This window comes from Lonchura striata, chromosome 33 (assembly GCF_046129695.1).
Source record: "Lonchura striata isolate bLonStr1 chromosome 33, bLonStr1.mat, whole genome shotgun sequence".
In the NCBI taxonomy this organism is placed as follows: domain Eukaryota; kingdom Metazoa; phylum Chordata; class Aves; order Passeriformes; family Estrildidae; genus Lonchura; species Lonchura striata.
Window position 1 is genome coordinate 1,590,416 of NC_134635.1, and position 26,393 is coordinate 1,616,808.

General features: G+C 57.4%; 3 protein-coding genes across 4 annotated transcripts; 2 read left to right on the top strand and 1 right to left on the bottom strand.

Annotated features, from left to right (window-relative positions):
- Positions 1–37: 37 nt before the first annotated feature.
- Positions 38–8,527, top strand: PRCC (proline rich mitotic checkpoint control factor). Its single transcript, XM_021532185.3, has 7 exons — positions 38–635; positions 2,572–2,619; positions 3,454–4,032; positions 5,371–5,466; positions 6,372–6,515; positions 6,811–6,876; positions 8,106–8,527. Exons 1-7 carry the CDS (start codon positions 195–197, stop codon positions 8,190–8,192), a joined length of 1,461 nt encoding a protein of 486 aa, XP_021387860.1. The 5' UTR covers positions 38–194; the 3' UTR covers positions 8,193–8,527.
- Positions 8,528–10,455: 1,928 nt separating this feature from the next.
- Positions 10,456–13,373, bottom strand: SH2D2A (SH2 domain containing 2A). The gene is made up of 7 exons (XM_077789301.1): positions 13,189–13,373; positions 12,801–12,976; positions 12,584–12,673; positions 12,302–12,473; positions 11,974–12,117; positions 11,236–11,850; positions 10,456–10,560 (listed from the first exon to the last, which is right to left on the bottom strand). The coding sequence occupies exons 1-7, from the start codon at positions 13,336–13,338 to the stop codon at positions 10,456–10,458; spliced, it is 1,452 nt and encodes a 483-aa protein (XP_077645427.1). The 5' UTR covers positions 13,339–13,373.
- A 3,261-nt stretch (positions 13,374–16,634) lies between these two features.
- Positions 16,635–26,011, top strand: LOC110471576 (death-associated protein kinase 2). 2 transcript variants are annotated; one of them, XM_021532290.1, is made up of 9 exons: positions 16,635–16,695; positions 23,784–23,913; positions 24,046–24,094; positions 24,216–24,242; positions 24,363–24,515; positions 25,027–25,072; positions 25,171–25,260; positions 25,370–25,453; positions 25,707–26,011. In XM_021532290.1, the coding sequence occupies exons 2-9, from the start codon at positions 23,796–23,798 to the stop codon at positions 25,785–25,787; spliced, it is 648 nt and encodes a 215-aa protein (XP_021387965.1). In that variant the 5' UTR covers positions 16,635–16,695; positions 23,784–23,795; the 3' UTR covers positions 25,788–26,011. The 2 variants fall into 2 exon arrangements, with proteins under 2 accessions (XP_021387965.1, XP_077645473.1); XM_077789347.1 differs by lacking the exon at positions 16,635–16,695 and adding an exon at positions 22,678–22,867.
- Positions 26,012–26,393: the final 382 nt, after the last annotated feature.

Below are 26,393 nucleotides of genomic sequence, written 5' to 3' on the forward strand. Positions count from 1 at the left end.
TCGCCTCGGCTCGCTCCGCGGCCCCGCCGCCGCACGGGGAGGGGCCGCCATGGCGGCGTAGCCTCGCCCCCGCCCGCCCCTTCTTCCCCGCTGCGGGCGCGGAAGGCGCGGCGGCGGTGCGGCCTAGCGCGGAGGGTGGATCCCCGGCCTCGCGTAGCGGCCGCTGCCCGCCAAGGGCCGCCCTCCCCGGGGCCATGTCCCTCGTGGCCTACGCCAGCAGCGAGGAGGACAGCGATGCGGAGGAGCCTGCGGGCGAGGAGGAGGAAGCCGCCGACTCTCCCCCAGCCGCAGACGAGCAGCCTTCATCCCGGGGGCTTTTCGCCGCGCTGCCCCCGCCCAGAGCATCCGCCGTGCCCGCGTCGTTCCTGGCGGGCCCGCTGCCCACCGTGAGCGGCTTCGGCAGCGCCCCGCCGGGCCAGGCCAGGGCTGAGAGCCCCCCGGAGCCGGCTGCCAGCGGGGACGGGGCGGCGGAGTCCCCCCGGCCGAGGGGGCTGCTGCTGCCGCCCCCCAGGAACGCGGCTTCCCCCCGCAGCCCGCCCCCCGCTGCCTCCCCCGGGCCGGGCTTGGGCCTCCCCAAGCCAAAGAAGAGGACGGAGCCGGTGCGGATCGCGGCGCCCGAGCTGCGCAAGGGGGATGTGAGTATGGAGCAAACCCTCGAGGGGGAAACTTTCCCCCCCTGCGGGTCTCTTCCCTCGCTCTCCCGCACCGAGGTGCCGGGAGCTATTGTTGTGTCATCCGCGGGGAGATTTGTCCTGGCTGCCTGCCCTAATGCTAAAGCGCTTTGCAGCATTACACTGATATAGAAACCTTATTTATAATCGTAATGCAGCCAAACCCAGATTATCTGCACCCTTCTTATTCCTGGAGTTAACGAGTTGATGATGTGGAGCTGCAGGGCATTGTAGCACAAAACCATCTTTTGTTTCCTGTGCAGGTGATAGATTTTTCAGTGAGTTTATTGCTTATTTGTCTAAAGGCTTCAGGTGTCTTTCAAACTTTTAGGTGACAATTTCCCTCTCATTTTGTGGGTTTTTTTGGTAATTCCTATGCCTTGCAGGGCTTGTGGACACAGACAACGACAGCAGGGCAAGGCAGGTCCCTTTCCGTCTGCTTTTTTAAGTCGTCATCCCTGCTGATGAGGTTTCATCCTCTCCCCACTGCTCATTTCCTTTGGGACAGCACTCTCACAGCATCAGGGAATGGTTTGGGTTGGAAAGGACCTTAATGCCCATTTTGTTCCACCCCCTGCCATGGAGCAAACTTCCACTATCCCAGGTTGCTCCAAGCCCCATCCAGCCTGGCCTGGAACACTTCCAGGGATGGTGCAGCCACAGCTCCTCTGGGCACTGTGTGCCAGGGCCTCCTCACCTTCAGAGAACATTTTTTTCCCCAATCTAAACCAGCACCTGGAGTGGTTTGGGTTGGAAGAGACCTTTAAAACTCATCCTGTTCCCACAGGCAGGGACAGCTTCCACTAGACCAGGTTGGCCTGTTGCCATGTGCAGGTGATGGTTGTGTCACTGGTTTTGGTGTGACAGGAGAGCCTGTGGCTGTAGGAACAGCTGATCTGGAAGCTTGGGGTCATTTCCATGGGGACTCAAGGAAGGATTTATAAACGTTGTCCATTAATAGTGGCCTGGCAGCACTTTGGGAGAGCCCAGATGAAGTCAGTGCTGTGTCTGAGGAGGGTCACAGGAAGAGGAGGAGAGGGAGGACACAGGTTCCCCATCCCAGTAACCATCCCAGTCTGGCAAATTGCAGACCCAGAGCTCTGGAGGTTCAGCCTTTGGGACAGAGGGATGAGAGATCTCCCAGTCCCTCACAGCCACTTTTTGTTCAGCTCCTTGCAGCGGTGTGGGGGGATTCCAGACACCTGGAATGAGCAGGGATCTGTTCCTGCTTCAGCCCTCTCTGTGCTCTGCTGTGTGCACACAGTCTGCACATTCTCAGCGTCGAGCTAATGAATTTGGAAGGGACAAAAAGTACCTTAAACTGGAGCTGGTGTGAGCAGTTCCCACTTGGCATGTGGCTGACATCCTCAGTTGTTCCCTGTTTCTCTTTAAAATCCCTCCCACGGCTGCAGTTCATCCCCTGGAGATGCTCCAGGGCAGTTGCAGTGTCTGCTCTCTCCCAAACCAACACGTGGGTTTACAGTCACTCCCAACTATTTTATTTATGCACAATCCTTGTCTTTCCCTGGTTTATGGTTTGGGGGTAAGCTGGCACAAGCCCTCAATCCCTGTTGCCTGTTCCAAGTTCTCTGAGGAGCCATGAAATTATAAAGATACATTTTCTGATGCCAACCAGGCTTTCCACACAAGTTTTATCTGTATATTTAGCAATTTCAGCATTATTGGGAGCAATCCTCTGTATCCTTGCAGTGAACTTTGCATCCTTTGTGTGGTTTGTGCTTCCCCTCCAGTAACTCTGTTGTTGTCTGTCCCTCTGAAGAACTATAGCTGTGCACCTGCACTTTTTCCCTCCCTTTGGGTTTATTTTCCTGGGATTTATTAACATGACTTTTTTAGTTTAGAGTCTCAAGTTGTGCTGAGCTCTGGTTTTCTCTCTCAGTCAGATTCAGAGGAAGATGAACCAGCAAAGAAAAAAAATACTCTTCAGGTAAATAACAAGAGCACTTGGTTAAACAATTTTCATGGGAAAAAGCGTTTGACTCTTGGGCTTGCACTTGTGTAAATCATCCACTTGGATCACCTCGTGGCTTTAGGGATATTCCTAAAATCCCTTTTTATTGCCCCCAGGAATAAAACATGGAAATAAATGGGGTTTTTTTTTGCCATTTTATTGCCCCCCAGGAATCAAACATAAAGATATTGCCCTACCTTTTACACCTTTCCTAAAACCCTATGATTTTAAGAATTCCCACCCTTTCTTTTGGACATTTACACCCATTTAAATCCTGGCTAAAAAGGCATTAATTTGGGAATTGGGCAGATATTTGCAACATTCACATTTCCCTTCAAAACCCCTCTGGCTTTTTGTGCAGTGTATTTGGAGTGGCCAAACAGCAAGAAACCCACAGGAAGTGTTAGAATTGGGGGAATAATTGTCAGAAAGTGAGGAAAACTGAATAATCTTTCTCTTTTCTCTGTGATCCATGTGTCCACACTGATCACCTTGTGTAAATCATCCACTCTGATCACCTGGTGGCTTTAAGGATATTCCTGAAATCCCAGTCCTTTCTTTTAGGCATTTTCACCAATTTAAATCCTGGTTAAAGAGGCATTAATTTGGGAATTGGGCAGATATTTGCAACATTCACATTTCCCTTCAAAACTCCTCTGGCTTTTTGTGCAGTGTATTTGGAGTGGCCAAACAGCAAGAAACCCACAGGAAGTATTGGAATTGGGGCAATAATTGGCAGGAAGTGAGGAAAAATGAATAATCTTTCTCTTTTCTCTCTGTGACCCATTTGTCCTGCGTGGACATCCCCAGGGACGCAGCGAGGGCTCCGGCTTGTCCGCTCTGCTTCCTCAGCCCAAAAACATGACAGTGAAAGAGACCAACCGCTTACTCCTGCCCTACTCCTTCTCGAGGAAAGCAGGAGAAAACTCCTCCGACTCCAAGCCCGCCAAGGCCCCGAGCTCTTCCTCCAAAACCAAAGCCGTGCCCAAGCCAGCCGTGGCCACCACTCCGTCGCCGTCGGCCATCAAAGCGGCGGCCAAGAGCGCGGCGCTGCAGGTAACCAAGCAGATGACGCAGGAGGAGGAGGACAGCGACGAGGAGGTGCAGCCAGAGAACTACTTCTCCTTGTCCGACAGGAGCGAGCCCGGCGCCGCGGGCACCGAGCCCTACCCGTACCCGGGCACGGGCGGGTCGGAGGAGCCTCCTCCGGGCACGGAGCCGGAGCCGCAGTTCCAGGACGCGGCCGCCAACGCCCCGCTGGAGTTCAAGACCGGCGTGGGCTCCAGCGGAGTTCAGCACGGCTGGGCAGCCAAACCCGGCGAGGACTACGGCAGCCAGCCCTATGGCCAGTTCCCCCCTGGCTACGGCGAGCCGGGGGGCTACTACCAGGTGGGGTGAAGGGAGGGGCTCAAGTTGGTTACTGGCTGCTCCTGGAATGCAGCCTTGGTGAGGTGCATGGGACATGGGGCAGGGAATGCAGCCTGTGTGAGGTGCCTGGGACACGGGGCAGGGAATCCAGCCTGTGTGAGGTACCTGGGGCACAGGGCAGGGAATGCAGCCTCTGTGAGATACCTGGGCAGGGAATGCAGCCTGTGTGAGGTACCTGGGACACGGGGCAGGGAATCCAGCCTGTGTGAGGGACACTGGGCAGGGAAAGCAGCCTGTGTGAGGTACCTGGGACATGGGGCAGAGAATCCAGCCTGTGTGAGGTACCTGGGGCACAGGGCAGGGAACCCAGCCTGTGTGAGGGACACAGGGCAGGGAATCCAGCCTGTGTGAGGGACACATGGCAGGGAACCCAGCCTGTGTGAGGGACACAGAGCAGGGAACCCAGCCTGTGTGAGGGACACAGGGCAGGGAATCCAGCCTTTGTGAGGTACCTGGGGCACAGGGCAGGGAACCCAGCCTGTGTGAGGTACCTGGGCAGGGAATCCAGCCTGTGTGAGGGACACATGGCAGGGAACCCAGCCTGTGTGAGGGACACAGAGCAGGGAACCCAGCCTGTGTGAGGAACACAGGGCAGGGAACCCAGCCTGTGTGAGGGACACAGGGCAGGGAATGCAGCCTGTGTGAGGAACACAGGGCAGGGAATCCAGCCCGAGCTATCTGGCACAGGGAGCCGCAGTACCAGGCACAAGGGGATTCCTGCAGCGTGAGAGCTGCAGATGTTCTTTGCTGGACAGATGTTTGACAGCTGCACTGCTGTGGAAATGCCCTGGATGTGAGGGTACAAAGTCAGGGCTCACTGGAGCTGGTGTCTGAGCCCTGGTTGTTTCTAATAATTCTAATAAATACAATTCTAATACATAAAATTCTGATTAATAGAATTCTAATAAATAGAATTCCAGACTGGTTTGGGTTGGAAGGGACCTTAAAGCCCATCCGGTCCCAGCCCTGCCATGGGCAGGGACACCTTCCACTATCCCAGGTTGCTCCAAGCCCTGTCCAAACCTGGCTTTGGACAGTTCCAGGCATGGGGCAGCCACAACTTCTCTGGGCAACCTGTGCCAGGGCCTCACTGCCCTCACAGGGAAGAGTTCCTGCCCAATATCCCACCAATCCCTGCCCTCTGGAAACCATTCCCCCTTGTCCTGTCACTCCAGACCCTGGTGAAAAGCCCCTCAGAGTTCCCTGGTTTGTCCCTCTGATGGAGTGAGCCCACGGGGCAGTCTGTGGTGCCACTCCAGGAGTGCTCTGGTGCCAAACTGGTTTCCTTTTCCCTGCCAGGATTACTACAGCAGCGGGTACTACCCGGAGGTGGAACCAGCCCAGGCCTCGCCGCAGGAGAGCAGCACCGACTCCTCCTTCATCGACGACGAAGCGGTTGGCACTTGGTTTTCTGTCCCCCTGTGGAGCTGGGCTTTGAGCTCTGCCAGAACACGGGGCCCCCTTGGGCAGCCACGCTCCTGCCCCCCAGCACAGCCTGGGTTTCCAGGGGCTTGGGCTGGGTGGTTTTTCTGGGGGGGCCTCGTGTTGTGTTGTGGACACGTGTGGGGTCCTTCCCACAGTCTGCTCCAGTTGGGTCTGCAGGCCTGATGAGGACACGACAGAATCAATTGTTGAGGTTGGAAAAGGCCTCCAAAACCATCACCCAGCACTGCCAAGGCCACCACTAAACCACGTCCCCAAGTGCCACATCCACCTGGCTTTTAAATCCTTCTGGGGGTGGGGACTTCACCACAGTGCTGGCAGCTTGTGCCAGGGCTGGACGACCCTCTGGGTGTAGGAATTTTCCCTATATCCAACCTCATCTTCCCCTGGCACAACCTGAGGCCATTTTCTCTTGTCCTGTCCTGTGTTCCCTAGGAGCAGAGTTCACTGGCTGTCCCCTCCTGTCAGGAGCTCTGCAGAGCCACAAGGTCCCCCCTGAGCCTCCTTTGCTCCAGGCTGAGCTCCCTCAGACTCCCCTGGTGCTCCAGCCCTTTCCCCAGCTTGGTTTGCTTCTCTGGACATGCTCCAGCTCCTCAATCTCTTTGGGTCATGAAGGGTCCCAAACTGACCCTGGGATTGGAGGTTTGTGCCAGCACAGGGGATGGGCACTGCCTGGAAGCAGGAATAAATGCTGTTTTCTGCATAGGAAAACAAAATTATTACCTTCCTGCTAAAGCTCCAATGTACAACAAGCTGAAATTCTCCCAAAGATCAAAACCCTGGCTGGAAAACTGTTTGCTGTGCCTCGTGTCAGGTCAGTGCTGGGTGTAATTCCAGCTCTTCTGTTCCTCCTGCAGTTCAAGCGTCTGCAGGGTAAGCGGAATCGTGGCAGGGAAGAGATCAACTTCGTGGACATCAAAGGTGACGACCAGCTGAGCGGGGCCCAGCAGTGGCTGACCAAGTCCTTGACAGAGGAGAAGACCATGAAGTCATTCAGCAAGGTGGGTGGAGGGCGAGGGCAGTGGTTGGAACCCAAATCAGCCCCAGCTGGAGCTCCGTGGGTGCTGGGCAGTCACCAGGGAGGGTAAATAATGACATGTGAGGGACCAGTAGAGTTTCTCAGAACACTTTGTGTGGGTGGGGAGGGCCAGCCAGGAAGTGCTTCAGCCCAAGGAATCTGCACTTTAATAGGGAACAAATGCTGCTTGGGATGGCTGTGTGCAGGCCTTTGTCTTGGTTTGCTGTCCAGGGAAGCACCTCTCCAGGCTGAACACTTCACCTCTTTCTGCTTTCCAGAAAAAAGGAGATCAGCCCACAGGTCAGCAGAGGAGAAAACACCAGATCACCTACCTGATCCATCAGGTGAGTGGCCTTCCTGTGCTGTGTGAGGCAGAATTGCAGGGCAACACAAGGCTGGGCTGCTGGGGACCAGCTGAGAACCCCCAGAGTCCTGGTGAGACCCAGAGGTGAAGCCTGGCCCTGAGGGTGTCCCAGTCCTGAGCTTTCAGCTTTGCTTTGCCCTTCCTGCACCTTCTGGGGCCTCTGTCCTGGATTCTGCCCCGGGCTTGGCTGCAGAGCCCGTCCCCACGAGAAGCTGCTTTTCAGCATGAATGAAATGCTTGTGCATCCCAATTAATGCAGGCCTCTGTCAGGATGATTGTGCAAACCCCTGTAACGAGGCTTCTGGCTGAAGGGCTCCCTAATCCACATGAGCAGGGCCAGAGGAGGCTGGAATGCTGCTGAGTCACTGAAACACAGAGGCTAACTGTCAGAATCTGAGGTATTGATGATTCTGAGATTGTAGAAAGTCTCTGTCTTTCATCCCCATTGCTAAAGAAGAAGTCATAATTCATCTGTGCTGGTTTCCAGGTTGTTTATTCTGTTTATCTCTAACATGTTCTGCTGCCCTGCCCAGCTCTGTCCTGCAGGGCAGCGTGTGGGGCTCTGCCCTCAGTGGGATATGACAAACATTAAATACCAGAAACTACCTGGGCTGGATTTACAATAACGTGCCAATATCTGTCACCCACATTGAACAGTGTGTCCCCAGCCTGAACCCAGTTCCCATTTTATGGTACATAATGTTACAAACATTATACTCCAGAAACTACCTATGCTACATTTACAATAATGTGCCAATGTAACATCCCTCAGTGGGATGTTACAAACATTAAATACCAGAAACTCCCTGGGCTGGATTTACAAGAACGTGCCAATATCTGTCACCTACATTGGACAGTGTGTCCCCAGCCTGAACCAGCAGAAAAATGCCAACACCACAGTGAGACATGGAGGGCATGAAGAAGGAGAAAAAGGACAAGGCACACCCAATTTCCTCCATCTTGTCCCCTTTGGACCCCTAATCTAGATCCTAAAATTTTATTTTGCACCCATGCCACACTTAATTATTACTTCTATCAAACACTGAGAGCTGGTAATTCATCCTGTGAGACTGAAAACTCTTTTCCATGGACAGAGATCACAGCCAGTGTCTCTGGGGGCTCTGTCCAGGGGGTTCCTGAGCCCTGCCAGGGCAGCCAAAGGGAAGCTCTGGGTTCCCACAGCTAACAGCATGCTCTCCATCTCTGCAGGCCAAGGAGAGGGAACTGGAACTGAAAAACACATGGTCTGAAAACAAACTCAGCAGACGGCAGACTCAAGCCAAGTACGGGTTCTGACACATCTGTCCTGCTTTTTTGGCTGGCGTCCCGGGTGACCTGCCCTGGCTGGGCTCTGCTGGCCTCTGGGAGATCAGCCAGCCCCAGGATGGGCTGGGAGGACACGGCACTCCCTGGCCTGCCAGGAAGAAGGGTCATTGCAAGCAGGTCCTGAAACTCCACCTGTAATCCTTCCCCTCCCTCCTGTCAACCATAAAGTGGAAGGTTCCCATCAGCCAAGGAGGCGCCGCGGGGAACGTGCTGGGTGTGAGGCTGCAGCTCCTGTCCTGAGGGAACAGGCTGTGCCTCCTGCCACCAGACCCTTCAGCAGAGGCTCAATAAACTCCCAGTTCCCACTTCGCTCCTCTCTTGGACTTGCTGTGCGTTGAGAGTGTCGTTTTCCTTTCTAAAACAACGGTGAGTTCCAAGAGCAAGCCTGGCTTTGGAATTTCTATTTTGTCCTTACCTTTAAGATGTCCTCACAGCTGTTTTCCTCGTGTCCAGGCTGCCCCAGCACCCCTCTCATGCCAACGAATTTGAATAATTTTGATATCCTGGTTTTTAAGTGGCTGTTTTTGCTCTGGGCTCCACAGGCTGAGCCTCGCTGAGGGTGAGGTCAGAGCCTGTGCCACCACACGTGGAGGGGAGGTTCTCCTGCCCGGCATACTCAGGGCTTTGGGTTACCCTGAGCCATGCATGTATATTGTCCTTCCTTTTTCCTCCTCTTTCCTTCTCCCCCATCCCAAGGCCTTCTGTCCTGCCCCAGGCTGTTCTCACTCATCAGGCCGAGTATCCCAGTGTGGCTGGCTGGGGCTGAGCTCTGCAGTTTCCTCTGGGCAGACACAGAGCAGAGCTGCCAACTGTAATTTCTTTTTCCCAGCTTGTTTGTATCAATTCTGTTTCAATTAAGTGTTGACTTTACCCTCCTGGCTGGGAAGAGGAGACTGCCCAGCCCTAATTTCTTCAAATCAAACCGTTTTTTTTTTTAATTTAAGGAATTCTGTCGAGGTGATGTGACTGCAAATCCTGTGCAGCTCTGCTGGCCCAATCCATGGATCCAAATCCGTGGCATCATGTTGTTGTTCACCAAAGCATGTGATGCTGCAGGGAGCAGAGAGCTGGCCTGGTTATTTAATTTATATTCCCACCACTCTGGGTTTTATTCGTTGTACCACAGCTCAAATGGCCAATATTTGTTATTCTGGTAAGAAGAACTCCCAAGAGGTGTTTTTTCTCCCGTGTTACCTCTTAAAAACAGGCAAACCCCCATGAAGTCTTTTCTTAGAGCATTTTAAACTAATCTCATTTTTAGTTTAGCTCCCTGTATGTTTAGTACTTTGCAGAGCCTGTTTTGAGTATTTGAATGATCAGAATAAAAGTTACTGTTGAGTAATTTATTCATATCTTGTATGTACAGTGAAATCCTCCCAGAAGAGATTTGATAAAGGAACATACTTCTAAATAAACCCACCCAGCCCCGTTTCCACCCCGTGGGGCTCGGATCCTCATCCAGGTACCCTCTTGGCCCGGGAGTTTGCAGTGTGGAGCACAGCCTGTGTGGGGGCTGGAGCTCCCAGGTTCCCCTTTCCATTTCTCACTGGGATAAAGGCTTGGGTTTAGCACCAAGGGAAGTTCCAAAGGCTCGTGTTCTGCTTTCAACCCTCTAAGAGCAACAAAATTCAGGTTTGTGAACGGTCAGAAGTGAATATTCCCAGAGATAAAAAACCTACAGTCCCCCAACCCTCCTTTTCCCTCCAAGGATGGCTTTGGCCATCCTGGCTCCTTGTTGTGTTGAGCTGGGAGCACCACTGGCACTGCCAGGTCCACTGTGGCTTGCCAGGCTTTGTGCCCCACGGGACAGCCCTGGGGCAGTGATGCCACCCCAAATTTTGTGCCTGAGGAAGCAGGAGGGCTTGGAGTGTTGGCTGCAGGCTGGGGAGGTTCAGTGCAGCATCACTCCAGTTTCTGGCCAATTTGATACCAAACTGCATGCACCAACGGTGCCAAACCCATCCCTGTTTTTCCTCTAACAGCCCTTTTTGTCATTTTATTAACAGATAAATGTGGAATGTGTTCATGGGTGAGGTAACCCTGCTCGCCCTGCGCCGTCCCACGGGGTTGGGAAGCTGGAAAATCTCCCCATGGAGCAGATTGGCATCACCAGCTGGGGCCACCAGCAGCCTTGGACCTCTCCTGCCAGGGCCAAGGGCTTTGCAGTGAGCTGGAGGCTGAGGTTCCTCCTGCCTGGGAGCCGGGTGCTGTCTGAGCCCAGCTGTGCAGTGGCTCAGGGGCAGTGCCCGGGCAGCTGCTCGTACACGTTCTCAGCCACGTCCCTGGCGGTGCTGCTGTACACGGGATCATCCAGCTCCGGCTCGGGGCTCGCAGCAGCCTGGGGCATTCCCAGGGATGGGTGGATTTGAGAGCCAGGAAACAGCACAAGGTTGGTCTTTCACCCTCCCAGCCCTTGGCTTTGCTCGGGACAGGGACAGGGACCCGGATTTTGCAAGGGCCTGGAGTGACAGGACAGGGGGAATGGCTTCCCAGTGCCAGAGGGTCTGGATTGGGGGGGATTTTGGGAAGGAATGGCTTCCCACTGCCAAAGGGTCGGGATGGGTGGGATTTTGGGAAGGAATGGCCTCCCACTGCCAGAGGGCAGGGATGGATGGGATTTTGGGAAGGAATGGCTTCCCAGTGCCATAGGGCAAGGATGGATGGGATTTTGGGAAGGAATGGCCTCCCACTGCCAGAGGGCAGGGATCAGTGGGATTTTGGGAAGGAATTCTTCCCTGTGAGGGTGGGGAGGCCCTGGCACAAGTTGCCCAGAGAAGCTGTGGCTGCCCCATCCCTGGAAGTGTTCCAGGTCAGGTTGGACAGGGCTGGGAGCATCATGGAAGGTGTCGCTGCCCCTGGCAGAGGGTGGAATGGGATGGGCCATTTCCAACCCAAACCGTTCCAGGTTCCCTGTGCTCCTGGCGTGGAGCAAACCCTGATCCCTCAGCCTCCAGGAGCCTTTCCCTCGGTTTGGGGCTGAGCTCCAGAGCAATGACCTGCCTCGGGGACCCACCTGTGTGCCCGTGCTGGAAGCTCCTGCGCCCTTCCTCTCCCTGCTGGGAGCCGCTGCCAGCTGCCTCCTCTCGCCGTCCTGGCTGGAAACGCTGCGGAACAGCCGGCGGTGGGGCCAGGCTTTGGGGGGCAGCGTGGAGAAGGCGTTTTGGGGTGCCCTGGGGAGCCGAGCGGGCGCATCCTGCCGGGCCAGCCCCACCTCGGAGTAGATGTTCTCCTCGGGGCCGGTGCGGGGGCTCCAGCCGCGGGCCATGGCGTAGAAGGGGATGGGACCCTCGGGGCTGGAATCCTCGGGGCTGGGTCCCTTGGGGATGGGACCCTCGGGGCTGGGACCCTCGGGGCTGGAATCCTCGGGGATGGGACCCTCGGGGCTGGGCTCCTGGGGCTTGGGGGGGCTGGGGGCGATCTTCTCCTCGCGGGGCTCGGCGTAGATGTGGAAGCACATGAGCTGCTGGTACTTGGCCTCGTGGGGCTCGGGGCGGGCGGGTTCTTTGTGCACCTGGGCGTAGGAAGGCTCGGGTGCTGCTGCTGCGCTGCCGGAGGGGCTGCGCAGCCCCCGAGCCCACCCCCGGGAGCCGGTCTTGGCCGGGAGCGACGGCGGCGGAGCACCGGGAGCCTGGGGGAGAGATGGGGCAGGACAGAGGTGAGGGCTGGGAGTGGGCGTCACTGCATCCCCCCGCCTCCACGGGAGGGTGCCTCCTGTTTTTGGGAAGCGCCTCCATCCCCTCTGCCCTGTTACCTCCCTGGCGGAGCTGCCCTCGGCCCTGGCGGACTCCAGGCACACGGAGCGGTGCTCCGGGAGCTTCGCTGGGGCTTGGCTCGGTGGGGAACGTGCAGCATCGCTGCCAGCCGGGGGCTGTGTCCGCCCTGGGGGCTTCTCCTTCTGCAGGGAGAGCAGAGAGATGTGGGATGGGTGCGTGGGCAGCGCACACCCAGCCGGGCGCTGGCTCCTTGCTCCGCTAGCCACGGTGCTTCCGACGTGATGCTTGGACTCCTCTTGGCTGTTTGGACAAATCCCCCGGTCCGTGCAGCCGGAATGGGGCTCTGGGGGCTCTCCCGGGACTCACCCGTCCGCAGGGCAGGGGCACGGTGAGGAACTCGTGGTACGGCGTCACCGGGGCCGTGGCGTGGTGCTGCAGCAGCCCGGCCAGCTCGGCGTGGGCGCTGCGCTCCCCCAGGATCACGTAGCGCCCGTCCGGCAGCTGGTCCAGCACGAAGTGCCGGCAGCGCTCCCTGCCCCTGCCGGGAGAAGGGCTGGCACGGCACGGCACGGCACGGCATGGCACGGCATGGCACGGGAGGGGACTGAGCTCCTCGGCCGCTGCCTCGGGCAGGGCTGGGCCCCTCACCTGTAGGAGAGGACGAAGCCCACGGTGCTCTCGCTGAAGCGGACCAGGAAACAGCCCAGGGGCTGATCCTGCAGCAGCTCCTCTGCCTCCCTGTGGAAGGGACACCGAGCCCTTCAAGCTCACCCCCCTGGGGTGATCCGGGAGTCCAGCTCCCTGTTTAGGAGCCCAGGGCTGGGGACACCGGCCCTGCTCCCCGCCCTGGCCTCCCCTGGCTCACCTGCGGCTGATGAAGCCGTGGAACCACGGGGGGAACTCCCCCTCGGGCCCCAACCTCTGGGCTTGTGTCTGCTCAAACCACAGCCTGGTGAGGGCACGCAGGGCCTCCCGCTCCGGCCACGGCTCCCCGGCAGCCGGGGGCTGGGCTGCTGGAGGTGCCCAGAAGCCTGGAGACACCTGCAGGGAAGGGAACAGCCCCGGGAGCTCAGGTGAGGATGTTCTGCTCCCAGTGCAGCCCGTGAGGACATGGCCCCAAGGGTGTGGGGTGGTGAGCTGGGCTCGTGTCCCCCTCGTGTCCCCCCTCGTGTCCCCCCTCGTGTCCCCCCTCGTGTCCCCCTCGTGTCCCCCTCGTGTCCCCGTCGTGTCCCCCTCGTGTCCCCCTGTCCTACCCTGCCATGCCTGCTGTGGTGTCCCGGCGCCTGCTCTGCCCCCTGGGGCTGGCTGGGGGTTCTGTTGGGTGCTGCCTCGGCTCTGGCTGTGCTGTCCTCACCAAAGGGCTTGAAGGTGACGAAGAGGGGACGGTCACGGTCGTCATCCATGGAGTGCCCTGTCACAGGGAGTGAGGAGGAAAAGGCTCAGGGCAGGGGGGGCTCCTTTGAGGGGAGCACTGGCGAGTCTGGGGGCTCCAAGACACCCCCGCAGGCCCTGCACCAACAACCTGGGGAAGCTTCACCTTCACCTTGTGCTCCCCAGGCTCAGCACCCCGATTCTCCCCAGGGAGAGAATTCTCCCTGTGCCTGCATGATGGGGAGGGACCTGGGGACCCCAAAAGAGAAAAGCCCTGGGGACAGAGATGTAGGTGGGGAGGAGCTGAGGACAGAGCCTGTGAATGCTCCAGCCCCTCTGAAGTCCCCAGCGTGTCAGGCCAGCCCTGGGTAGGGGAGGGAGAGGCTGAGCAGCTCCCGAGGGACCTTGAGCTTGACCCTGAGCTGCCAACACCCAGCAAAACAACGCTAATCCCCAGCAGAAGCGTGAGGGGGTGGGAAATGCTGGGGCTGGTTGGATCTGGGAGGCAAAGCTGAGTCAGGGGAGTGGGTCGAGGCTTGTCTGAGAACGAGGGGATCCAGCAAAGGCACCCCAGCTCCACCTTTAACCCAGGGCCGTGCCCAGCCCGGCCCTGCAGGCAGCGGGAGGTGAGGTGACAAAGACAAACAAAACATCCCAAACTGCTGTGACCCAGCTCGGGGAGTGCTGGCGAGGAGAATTCGGGCCAGCTCCTGCCCGGGCACGCCAGGCTGTGGGGACAATGCCAGTCCTGAGCTCGCCGTGCATCCCCCAGCTGGGTGGGGGTGCTGGGCAGGGGTCTGGGCTCAGCCCCGCTCCCCATCCCAGGTGGGGCAGCTCAGGGGGATTTGCTGCCTGGGGCAGGATGTGCCTCTGAAACCCTGCGCTCCTGAGCTGGGAACGAGTCAGCTCAGTGCTGAAACGGGCTGAAAGCTTCGCTCCCTGAGACATTTCCGGGCTGAACTTCCCCCTTTGGAGAGGGGAAGGGCTGCTGTGGGCAGGGGACCCCAAACCTTCTCTTTTCACCCCATTATCGTGCCTGTTGTCCTGCCTTTGGGCAGGGGGAGCATCCCTGCTCAGGGTTTGCTCCTTGGCCTCGCTGCAAACCCAACCCCAGCCCCCAGCCCCAGCTCAGGCTCCTACCTCTGCTCGGCCCCGCGGGGCTCTGGGTGTCCGTGGCTGGTGATGCAGGGGCAGGGGACGGGCAGGGGACGGGCAGGGGACGGGCAGGGGACATGCAGGGTGAGGCAGCACCTCTGCCCTGCTGTGCTCTGCCTCTGCTGCCCGCCACAGGAAGGAAGCAGCGACCAGAGCTGCGAGAGCGTGACGGGGAAACGTCACGGGAAGGTGGCCTGGTGGCCCCGGGGTGACAGCCAGGTGACAGCGGCAGCCTCGGGACAGGCTGCGCCGTGGCGAGGAGGGGACTGTGGCCACCTGGCCACCAGCACATCCAAGCCTGCAAAGGTGGCATTGTCCCTTTCTGTCTGCACCATGGGACCTGCCAGTGCTGGGCTCGGTGGGGACAGCAGAGGGGACAGCAGAGCAGGATGGGGACAGCAGAGCAGGATGGGGACAGCAGAGCTCCATGGGGACAGCAGAACTCCATGGGGACAGCAGAGCTCCGTGGGGACAGCAGGCTCCGAGGGGACAGCAGAGCTCCATGGGGACAGCAGAACTCCATGGGGACAGCAGTCTTGCTGGGCCCAGGCACACCCCAGGAGCCCAGATCCAGTCCTGGCACGGTGTAAACCAGCACCATTCCCCTCCTCAGGCTCTGGGTGCCCGAGCTGGGCCATTCTGGGCCGTTCTGGGCTGTCCTGGACTGTTCTGGGCCGTTCTGGGTTGTTCTAGGCCATTCTGGACCGTTCTGGGCCATTTGGGGCTGTTCTGGGCCATTCTGGACCGTTCTGGGCAGTTCTGGGCTGACCTGGACTGTTCTGGGCTGTCCTGGACTGTTCTTGGATGTTCTGGGCTGTTCTTGGATGTTCTGGGCCGTTGTGGGCCGTTGTGGGCCGTTTTGGGCCGTTCTGGACTGTTCTGGGCCGTCCTGGGCCGTTCTGGACCATTCTGGGCCGTTCTGGGCCGTTCTGGGCCGTTTTGGGCCATCCTGGGCTGTCCTGGGCCGTTCTGGACCGTCCTGGGCCATTCTGGGCCGTCCTGGGCTGTCCTGGGCCATCCTGGGGGCACCAGCGCCGCTGTGGGGAGCAGCAGCCCGGCTGCCCTGCCCCGTGTCCGCTGCCACGCTCGGCCCAGGCGGTGCCAGGCTCCAGCTGGAGCCGGGAGAGCCGTGCCAAGCCCATGGCTGGGGAATTAAGCCAAGGAGAAGGGCTGGGAGCGGCTCATCCATCGCACCGGGAGCAGGGACGGGCTCACCGTGCGGCGGCTCCGCGAGCCCCGGGGCGGTGCCCGGTGCCCCCCGGCTGCCTCCACCTAAAAAAAACTCGTCCCTCCCCAAAACCTTCACGGCCCCGCGCGTTTCCCGTGGCGGTGGCAGCCAGGCTTCCTGTTTGCCATCCCCACGGGCACGGGGGAGAGGCGCTGACCGGCGGCATCGCCCGCCCGCGGCTCGTCCCGTCGTGTCCCGGCCGCTCCGCAACGAGCTGAGCCTGCAACCAGCAGGATTTGGTCCTAAAAAGGCTTTTTTGGGCTCCTCCTCAGAGCCGGGGCTGCTCTCGAGAGCCGGCGGGAGGAGGAAGGCAAAGAGCCGGAGCCTGCCCCGCTCCCCGGGAATGCGGCGCTGAGGAAGGTGAGGAAGATCCTGGCGCTGCCAGGGCTGCTGGAGGAAGGCTGGAGCTGGAGGTGAGGGGTCCCAGGTGCCCGTGGCACGCCAGCTTCGGGGCTGGCCTTGGTTGGGGGGGTTTTGGGGTGCACCGGGGTTTGTTGGAAGTTGGATGCTGAGCCGGCAGCTCGTTTTTGGGCAGCCGGTGCCGAGGCCGGGCTGGTTTTCCTGCTGAGTGGCGTGGTGGGACAGGACCCTCTGTCCCCGCAGCCCCCGTGGGTCCCGTCCTGCCCAGGAGCTCAGCGGTTTCCTCCGGGACCTGTGGCCACCCGTGCCTCAGTTTCCCTCCTTTCCAAAGCAGCACAATGCCAGGGCGTGCCTGGCAAGGCACGGGGGCATCAGCTGCTGCTGTCCCTCCCCAGGGGACAAACAGACACACTGTCTGTCCCCCACGGACACGTCACACGGCCGGGGAGCTTGGCCCGGCTTCAGCCGCAGCCGCCCCCGGGCACGTACCCGCCGGGGGTGGGCCAGCACCGGGCCGTGCCAGGGTGCCCCGGGTGCCCCGGGGGCCAGGGGACAGCCAGGGCGGGCACGGACTGTCCCCGGTGCTGGCTGCGGGCTGGGGAGTGAGGAAGAGGCGCTGCTGGATGTGGAGGAAGGCTCGGGGAGGGTAAGGGGGCACAGCTGGGCTGGCAGGGGGAGAGGCTGGAGGGGAACGGGGCTTGGGGACCACAGGGTGTCCTTTGGGGTCCCGGGGGGGGACAGGAAGGGTCCCAGGTCCTGTTTGGTGCAGCACAGCCCATGGGGCTGGGAACGGCGTCCAGCAGCGGGATGTGCCTCTGTCCTCAGGGCAGGACTGTCCCTGTCCCTATCCCCATCCCTGTTCCTGTCCCTGTCCCTCTCCCTGTCCCCCTGACCCTGTCCCAGTCCCATCCCTGTCCCATCCTTGTCCCTGTCCCTGCCCCTGTCCCTGCCCCTGTCCCCATCACTGTCCCTGCCCCTGTCCCCATCCCAGCCCCTGTCCCTGTCCCTGTCCCCATCCCTGTCCCTGCCCCTGTCCCCATCCCAGCCCCTGTCCCTGTCCCCATCCCTGTCCCCATCCCAGCCCCTGTTCCTGTCCCTGTCCCCGTCCCTGTCCCTGTCCCCGTCCCTGTCCCTGTGGGGCTCAGATCCCTCCAGAACGCCCCTGGATTTTCCTGCAGAAGTTCCAACATCTCCATCCCCATCTCCTTCCCGCTGGACCCCGCAGCCCAGCCCAGCCCAGGGACATTTCTGCTCCTGGGGACACGCAGGTGGGGACGCTGAGATGTCCCCAAGGCCGGGGCTGAGGGCAAAATGTCCCATTCTGGGCACTCCTGCTGCTCCCTCTGCCCCTGCAGCAAAGGCGCGGGGCTGTCACCGACCCTACAACTGTGGGAACCCAGGAATTCCCTCTGGCTGCGCTGGGACCCCCCCAGACAGAGCCCCCAGAGACACTGGCTGTGATCTCTGTCCATGGAAAAGAGTTTTCAGTCTCACAGGATGAATTACCAGCTCTGAGTGAATGATATCAGTAATAATTAAGTGTGGCATGAGTGCAAAAGTAAAATTTTAGGATTCTAGATGAGGGGTCCAAAGGGGACAAGCTGGAGGAAATTGGGTGTGCCTTGTCCTTTTTCTCCTTCTTCATGCCCTCCAAGTCTCACTGTGGTGTTGGCATTTTTCTGTTGGTTCAGGCTGGAGACACTGTTCAATATAAATGATAAATACTGGCATATTATTGTAAATCCAGCCCAGGGAGTTTCTGGTATTTAATGTTTGTAACATCCCACTGAGGGCAGAGCCCCACACGCTGCCCTGCAGGACAGAGCTGGGCAGGGCAGCAGAACATGTGAGAGATAAACAGAATAAACAACCTTGGAACCAGCACAGACCAATTATGACTTTTTTGGCAGTGGGGCAGAAAGACAGAGACTTTTACAATCTGGGAATCATCAATAGCTCAGATTCCGACATACAATGATTTATTGCGTGGATAAACATTATTCTTGGAGGCTGTGAGGTTTTAGAGGAAACATCCAACCGTGGCACGAAGCGGTCACCATCTCTTTGCTCCAAAACAATATATAACTTTTGAATTTAATGGCCAGTGTCTACAAGGTTTATTTTGCTTTTCTAACTCATCACCTTTATTCACTTTTTCTGCACTGTGGTTATTTTTATTTAACAGGCTGCTGTTGCACGTATGCACATGTGCTTCTATTGTGACTTTTCAGCTTTTAACTCTATATATTCACATTACTATAGACTCTTCACCATCTTTTCTAACACAGTTCCTCACTCACTTAGGGCATATTTTTACTTATAATTATGGAAACATAAGTTAATGGTTTTTCTACTTAATGTCTGTGTACTTCAACATCCATTTTTAAATTTTAATCTAATTTTACATCAACTTTTAGCTTTAAAGAATAACATTACTATACTAAGGACTTTTCGCCACCTTATCAAACAGTTTCTCACTCACTCAAAACATATTTTTACTTATAATTATAGAAACATAAGCTTACGATTTTTCTATTTAATATCTGTGTACTTCAACATCAATTTTTAAATTTTAATCTAATTTTTACATCAATTTTTAAAGATTCACATTACTATACTATAGACTCTTCACCATCTTTTCTAACACAGTTTCTCACTCACTTAAGGCATATTTTTACTTATAATTATAGAAACATAAGTTAATGATTTTTCTACTTAATGTCTGTGCACTTTATTTTTACATCCATTTTTAATTTTAAATTTATTTTTACATTAACTTTTAACTTTTATATATTCACTTTACTATAAATAAACCCCACCTCTTTTCTAACACAGTTTCTCACTCACTCAAGGCATATTTTTACAACTAGAGAAAAATAAGTTAATGATTTTTCTACTTAATGTCTATATACTTTAACATCCATTTTTAACTTTTAATTTAATTTTTACATCAACTTTATAAAATCACATTACTATACTATAGACTCTTCACCATCTTATTTAACACAGTTTCTCACTCACTTAGGGCATATTTTTACTTATAATTATAGAAACATAAGTTAATGATTTTGCTACTTAATGTCTGTGCACTTCAACATCCATTTTTAAATTTTTATCTAATTTTACATCAATTTTTAACTTTAAAGAATCACATTACTATAATATAGACTCTTCACTGTCTTATCAACAGTTTTTCACTTTACTTAAGGCATATTCTTATTTATAACTATAGAAACATACCTTTATTATTTTCTACTTATTGCCTGTGTACTTCAACATCTATTTTAACTTTTAATTTCATTTTTGCATCAACTTAATTTAATTTTTACACCTTTATATCATAATTATAGAAACAAAAGGTTGTGATTTTTCTACTCGATGTCTGCGTACATTAACAGCCATTTTTAACTTTTAATTTCATTTTTACATCCACAATTTAATTTTTACATCAAGAACAAAGGGCTCTGGGGGGGGGTCAGGGCAGGGAGGGGTCGCTCACCCGTTAATGTTGTCAGGAACAAACATCAGAGGAGAGTTTTTATTTTATTTGAATAAAGGGAGAGGCCACGGGGCATTCCCAATTTTGATCCCAATTTTTATCCCAATTTTTATCCCAATTTCCTGGCCTCATTTCCCTTCTCTCTTTCCCCATTTCTGAGGTGCTTGAGAGGTTCAGACTTTCCAAAATGTCCGATACAAAGATTCCCCTCTAATGGATACGAAAGAATTCCCCTCCTTTTTCATTTTTAATTCTTATGGAATTTAGGGGTTTTCCTCATTGTTTCAAAATCCAGTTTCATTTATCAGCAAACCTAAGGTTTGTTTGGAAAAGAAAAACTCTTTTTCCATTCATCAATCTGCGGAATCCTTCCCATTGTTCCTTTTCTCTCCCAGTGCTGGTTTTCTCCACCAGCAGAGCCACAGCTGGTTTGGAAAGACAAATCCCACATTCCTCTCAATGTCGTGGGCAAAAGGGACTCAGCCTGGGGAAATTAATTGCATTTATTACTAATCAAATCGGAGCGGGATAATGAAAAGTAAAAGCTCAGCAACATCTTCCTTCAGCATCCCTCCCTCCAGCGGCACGGGAGATGGGAACAGGGGCCCTGGGCATTCAGCACAAGAGGCTTCTGCCTCCTCCTCCTCCTTCTTCTTCTTCTTTCTTTCTTCTTTCTTCTTTCTTCTTTCTTCTTCTTCTCTTTTCTTCTTCTTTCTTCTTTCTTCTTTCTTTCTTTCTTTTCTTCTTTCTTCTTTCTTCTTTCTTCTTCTTCTTCTCTTCTTCTTCTTCTTCTTCTTTCTTCTTCTTCTTTCTTCTTTTCTTCTTCTTCTTTCTTCTTCTTCTTTCTTCTTCTTCTTCTTCTTTCTTCTTCCTTCTTCTTCTTCTCTTCTTCCTTTTCCTTTCTTCTTTCTTCTTTCTTCTCTCTTCTTCTTCTTCTTTCTTCTTCTTTCTTCTTCTTCTTCTTCTTCTTTTCTCTTCTTCTTCTTTCTTCTTCTCATTCTTTTCTTTCTTCTTTCTTCTTTCTTCTTCTTCTTTCTTCTTTCTTTCTTCTTCTTTCTTCTTTCTTCTTTCTTCTTTCTTCTTTCTTCTTTTCTTCTTTCTTCTTTCTCTTCTTCTTTCTTCTTTCTTCTTTCTTCTTTCTTCTTTCTTCTTTCTTCTTTCTTCTTCTTCTTTCTTCCTTCTTTCTTCTTTCTTTCTTCTTCTTTCTCTTCTTTTTTCTTCTTCTTTCTTCTTCTTCTTCTTCTTCTTCTTTCTTTCTTTCTTCTTCTTCTTCTTCTTCTTCTTCTTCTCCTTCTCCTTCTTCACTTTTTCCTCCTTCCTTCTTCTCCTCCTTCTTCTTTCTTCTTCTCCTTCATCATCTTCTTCTTCTTTTCTTCTTATTTTCTTCTTCTTCTTCTCCTTCTCCTTCTCCTTCTCCTTCTCCTTCTCCTTCTCCTTCTCCTTCTCCTTCTCCTTCTCCTTCTCCTTCTCCTTCTTCTCTTCCTCTTCCTCTTCCTCTTCCTCTTCCTCTTCCTCTTCCTCTTCCTCTCCTCAATCCATTTTTTCCCCTCCTGACCCTCCTGTCCCACTGTCACCCCTTGGCCAGCAGCAGGGTCCCTCCCAGAGCGGTGGCATCGTCTCTCTTGGGCACAGAGGAGGCTCCTGGCACCTCCCCGCTGTGCCCACGCCTTTGCCCATGCCTGTGCCCCCACTGCTGCCAGGAGCTGCCCTGCAGAGCCACTGACCCTCACCCTTCTTGCCTTGCAGGGATGGCCGAGAGCAGCCAGGTCCTGGCTGCCGGGGGGCTGAGGGGCGCCCCTGACAGCGCCCAGGTGAGCCAGGGCTGTGGGGGGCACTGCCAGGGGGCTGGCACTGGCTGGGCTGGCCTCACTGGGTTCCATCTCCTATTAACCCGCTTCAAAAACAAACCCAAATGTTGTGTTTCCTCTGCATTTGGCACCCCGAGCACAGTGAGGCTGCTGGGGGCCCCTCTCCTGCTCCTACCCTGTTCCCAAACCCCCTGAGCAGCTCCTGCACGTCCTTCTCCAGGGCTGAAAGTCTCCAAATTTCCACGTTCTGACGATTTTAGTGTAATGTGGAAGGAGTGGGCAGGGCCTGAGCTCTGATGCAGCACTGGGGAAATGCCCTTGGAGGGTCCTGGGGGGTTCTGCACCCCCCGGGCTGGGCAGGGGCTGAGCCGGGTCCCGGTGCTGCCTCGCAGGACGTGGCTGAGCCCAGGGAGGGCGAGGGGAGCGAGGGCCTGGCAGCCCCCCCAAAGCTGGGCAACCTGGAGGACACGTATGAGCTGCTGGAGAAGCTGGGCAGGTGAGCAGGACCTGGGCAGGGGGATCCGGGCAGGTCAGGGGCACCTGGGCATGTGAGGGGGATCTGGGCAGCTGAGAGGGATCCAGGCAGGTCAGGGGGATCTGGGCAGGTGAGCAGGACCTGGGCAGGGGGATCCGGGCAGGTCAGGGGGATCTGGGCAGGTGAGGGGGATCCAGGTAGGTCAGGGGGATCTGGGCAGGTAAGCAGGACCTGGGCAGGGGGATCCGGGCAGGTCAGGGGGATCTGGGCAGGGGGACCTGGGCAGGTGAGTTGGATCAGGCAGGTGAGTGGGATCTGGGCAGGTGAGCAGGACCCATCCCAGGTGAGCAGGTCGCAGGCAGGCGAGCAGGACCCATCCCAGGTGAGCAGGACCCAGCCCAGTGAGCAGGACCCAGCCCAGTGAGCAGGTCGCAGGCAGGTGAGCACGGGGCAGGCAGGGATGCAGGCAGGTCCAGCGGGGCACAGGCAGCGACCCCAGCTCCACCGGAGCCCCAGGGGTGCCCGGATTTGTGGGTTCCTCCCCGGCCCGGGGGCAGCCCAGCCGTGCCCCAGCCCGGCTCTCGCTGCAGCGGCCACTTCGGCGTGGTGAGGCTCTGCCGCCAGCGCAGCACCGGCTCCTTCTACGCCGCCAAGTTCGTGAAGACGCGGCGGGGCCAGGCCGGCCGCCTGGGCGTGGAGCGGCCGCAGGTGGAGCGGGAGGTCGCCATCCTCCGCCGGCTCCACCATCCCAACATCATCCAGCTCCAGCAGCTCTTCGCCAGCACGGCCGAGGTGGTGCTCGTCCTGGAGCTGTGAGTGGGCTCCCGGTGGGGGTGACGCCGTTTCTTGTGCCGCGGGTTGGGGGTGGCCGAGCTCTCCTGTCCCCGCCCTGCGCAGGGTCAGCGGTGGGGAGCTCTTCGACTTCATAGCGGAGAAGGAGATGCTGTCAGAGGAGGAGGCCATCGGCTTCCTGGGGCAGATCCTGTGTGGGGTGGAATACCTGCACGCCCGCCTCATCGCTCACTTCGACCTCAAGGTGCCCATGGGACCCCCCAGCCTCACTCCCTGAGGATCCAGGCACTGCCAGGCCTCTCCAGAGCCCTGCTCCTGCTCTTCTCAGCTTCCCGGGGGGCTGCTGTGACCCCCACCACCCCTCCATCACCCCCTGTGACCCCCATCACCCCCTGTGACCCCCATCACCCCTCCATCACCCCCTGTGACCCCCACCACCCCTCCATCACCCCCTGGGACCCCCACCACCCCCTGTGACCCCCATCACCCCCTGGGACCCCCATCACCCCCTGGGACCCCCATCACCCCTTGTGACCCCCACCACCCCTCCATCATCCCCTGGGACCCCCATCACCCCTTCATCACCCCCTGGGACCCCCATCATCCCCTGGGACCCCACCACCCCTCCATCATCCCCTGGGACCCCATCACCCCCTGGGACCCCCACCACCCCTCCATCACCCCCTGGGACCCCCACCACCCCTCCATCACCCCCTGGGACCCCCACCACCCCTCCATCATCCCCTGGGACCCCCATCACCCCCCCATCACCCCCTGGGACCCCCATCACCCCCTGGGACCCCCATCACCCCCTGGGACACCCACCACCCCTCCATCACCCCCTGGGACCCCCATCACCCCTCCATCACCCCCTGGGACCCCCATCACCCCCTGGGACCCCCATCACCCCCTGGGACACCCATCACCCCTCCATCACCCCCTGGGACCCCCATCACCCCCCCATCACCCCCTGGGACCCCCACCACCCCCTGGGACCCCCATCACCCCCCCATCACCCCCTGGGACCCCCATCACCCCCTGGGACACCCATCACCCCTCCATCACCCCCTGGGACCCCCATCATCCCCTGGGACCCCCATCACCCCCTGGGACCCCCACCACCCCTCCATCACCCCCTGTGCCCGGCCCTGTTCCCACAGCCCGAGAACATCATGCTGCAGGACAAGGATGTCCCCAAGCCTCTGATCAAGATCATCGACTTCGGGCTGGCCCAGCAGCTGGAGGATGGCGTCACCTTCAAGAGCCTCTGTGGGACCCCCCAGTACATTGGTAGGGGGCTGGCACGTCCCTGGGGGTCCCTGCACTGCTGAGCTGCTCAGCCAGGGGTGGGGATGGCCATGCAGGCGTGCTCCTGTCCCCCTGTCCCTCCAACGTCCACCCTGGCTCTGTGTTTGCCCCCAGCTCCTGAAGTGATCAATTATGAGCCGCTGAGCCCCGCGACAGACATGTGGTGAGCAGCCAGGACCTGGGAGGGGGCAACAGGCTGAGCTGGTGGGTGAGGAGGGACCCCCGGGTGCCACAGGGCATGGGGGGGCCCAGGGCAGCACCTGATGCCCACCTCTGCATTTCAGGAGCATTGGAGTCATCACCTACATTCTGTGAGTATGGGGCAGTGCTCCCTGTGGCTGGGGGAAACTGAGGCACAGGGACGCTGTGGGTGCCGGGGCGGCCGAGGCAGTGCCGTCCTGGCACTCAGTAGCTCTGTTGTGTCCCCACAGGCTCAGTGGCCTGTCCCCCTTCCAGGGTGAGACGGATGCTGAGACCCTCTCCAACGTTGTGGCTGGTGCCTACGAGTTCGAGGAGCGCTGCTTCAGCCAGACCTCGGAGATGGCCAAGGACTTCATCCGCCAGCTGCTGGTGAAGGAGCCAGAGTGAGGCCCCATCGCCATCCCATCCATCTCCTTCCCATCTCCACCCCCACCTCCACCTCCGTTATCTCCACCTCCAACGTCCCCATCTTCATCATCCCCATCCCCATCTCCATCTCATCCTGGCCCCAAACTCATCTTCATCCCCATCGCCACCTCCATCATCCCCATCTCTCTTTCCATCTCCATCCCATCCCATCCCATCCCATCCCATCCCATCCCATCCCATCCCATCCCATCCCATCCCATCCCATCCCATCCCATCCCATCCCATCCCATCCCATCCCATCCCATCCCATCCCATCCCATCCCATCCCATCCCATCCCATCCCATTCCTGTCCCCATCTCCATCCCCATCATCTCCTTCCGATCCCATCTCTATTTCCATCTCCATCTCATCCACATCTCCATCCCCCCCATCTCCACTTCCATCTGGTTCCCCTCTCTGTCCCCACCATCCTCATGCCCCGGTGGGGCCGGGACCCCCAACCCCAACCTCCCTTTGTGCCGCAGGCGCCGCATGAGCGCGGCCCAGTGCCTGCGCCACCCCTGGATCAAGGTGAGCGGCAGGGGCAGGGGCTGGCAGGGGCAGGGGCTGGCAGGGGCCTGGCAGCGCGCTGGGGACACGGTGACGGTGCCACGTCCTCGTCCCCGCAGCCCCTGAGCGGGAAGCAGGCGCTGAGCCGGAGCCGTTCCTCCATCAACATGAGAAACTTCCGCAAGTTCAACGCCCGGAGGAAGTGGAAGGTGCCCGGCCGTGGCGTCCCAGCACCCCGGAGTCCCCCGGGGGGGTAGATTTGGGGATCTGGGGAGGGACCCCCACCTCGGACCCCCTCCCTTTCCTGTCCCCCCGTAGCTCTCCTACAACACCGTGTCCGCCTGCAACCGCCTGCGCCGCACGCGGCCGCTCTGCCGCCTCGGCCGCGAGGACCAGGAGCTGGTGAGCCCCCGGGAGCCCCCAGATCCCACCCAGCACGGCCTGGGGAGGGGCGGGAAGGGATTTGGGGGGTCTCTCTCGATGGCGGTACCCTCCGTGCTGCAGAACCCCAGTTTTGGGCAGGAGGGGCAGAGCGTGGGACCCCCTGTTGCTGGGATGGGATGAGGGGAGTGTGGTGGGTATGGAACTGGTGGGGTGCTGTGCTCTGCTCTGGGGGAAGTCCTGTCCCTGCCCTGCAGCCCCCCTGTGCCCCCAGCGCTGCTGTGAGAGCGACCAAGAGGAGGAGAGGAGCCCGCACACTGCTCTGCTGCGCCGGCGGAGGAACAGCTGCTCCTGAGCTCCTCCCAAAAACAACCGGGACCTCTGCGAGAGGAGCCTTGGGGGTCCCCCCATCGCCCCATCCCCGGGGGCAGGGGCACTGTCCAGCTCCTAATTCCGTGGTGTTGGAGGGTCACTGGGGCATCAGCACCCCACTCCTGCCCCCAGGTTTCGCCCAGGCCTGGGACCCTCCTCCCTGCTTTGTCCTAATGAGAAAAATAAATGTCACCTCCTCCTCCCCAATCCTCTTCTCCTACTTCCCCTTCCCCTTAAGCATGGCTCGTTACAGCCAGGCAGGTGCTGAGTGCTTCCTCCCTCACTGCTCTTCTGCGGGGACCCCAAAGCCGTGGGCTCCCGGCGCCCCACATTCACCCTGCGAGGCAGAGTGACCCTTAAATTGTCCCTTCTGCGCTGCTCCGTGGCTTGCCGGCCGCTTTCCTGGTGTCCCCCTGCTGTGGCTGGGGAAACTGAGGCAAGAGGCCGTTCTCCCTTCCCACCCACGCCGGCGCGGGGGGGCCGCCCTGTTTTCCCCCTCTCTATTTCCCAAACATGCCCCGGCCGTGGCCCTGACAGTTGTCAGGCTAAATATTTTGTGTGCGGCAGCCGAAAACAAAAGTGAAGGGGC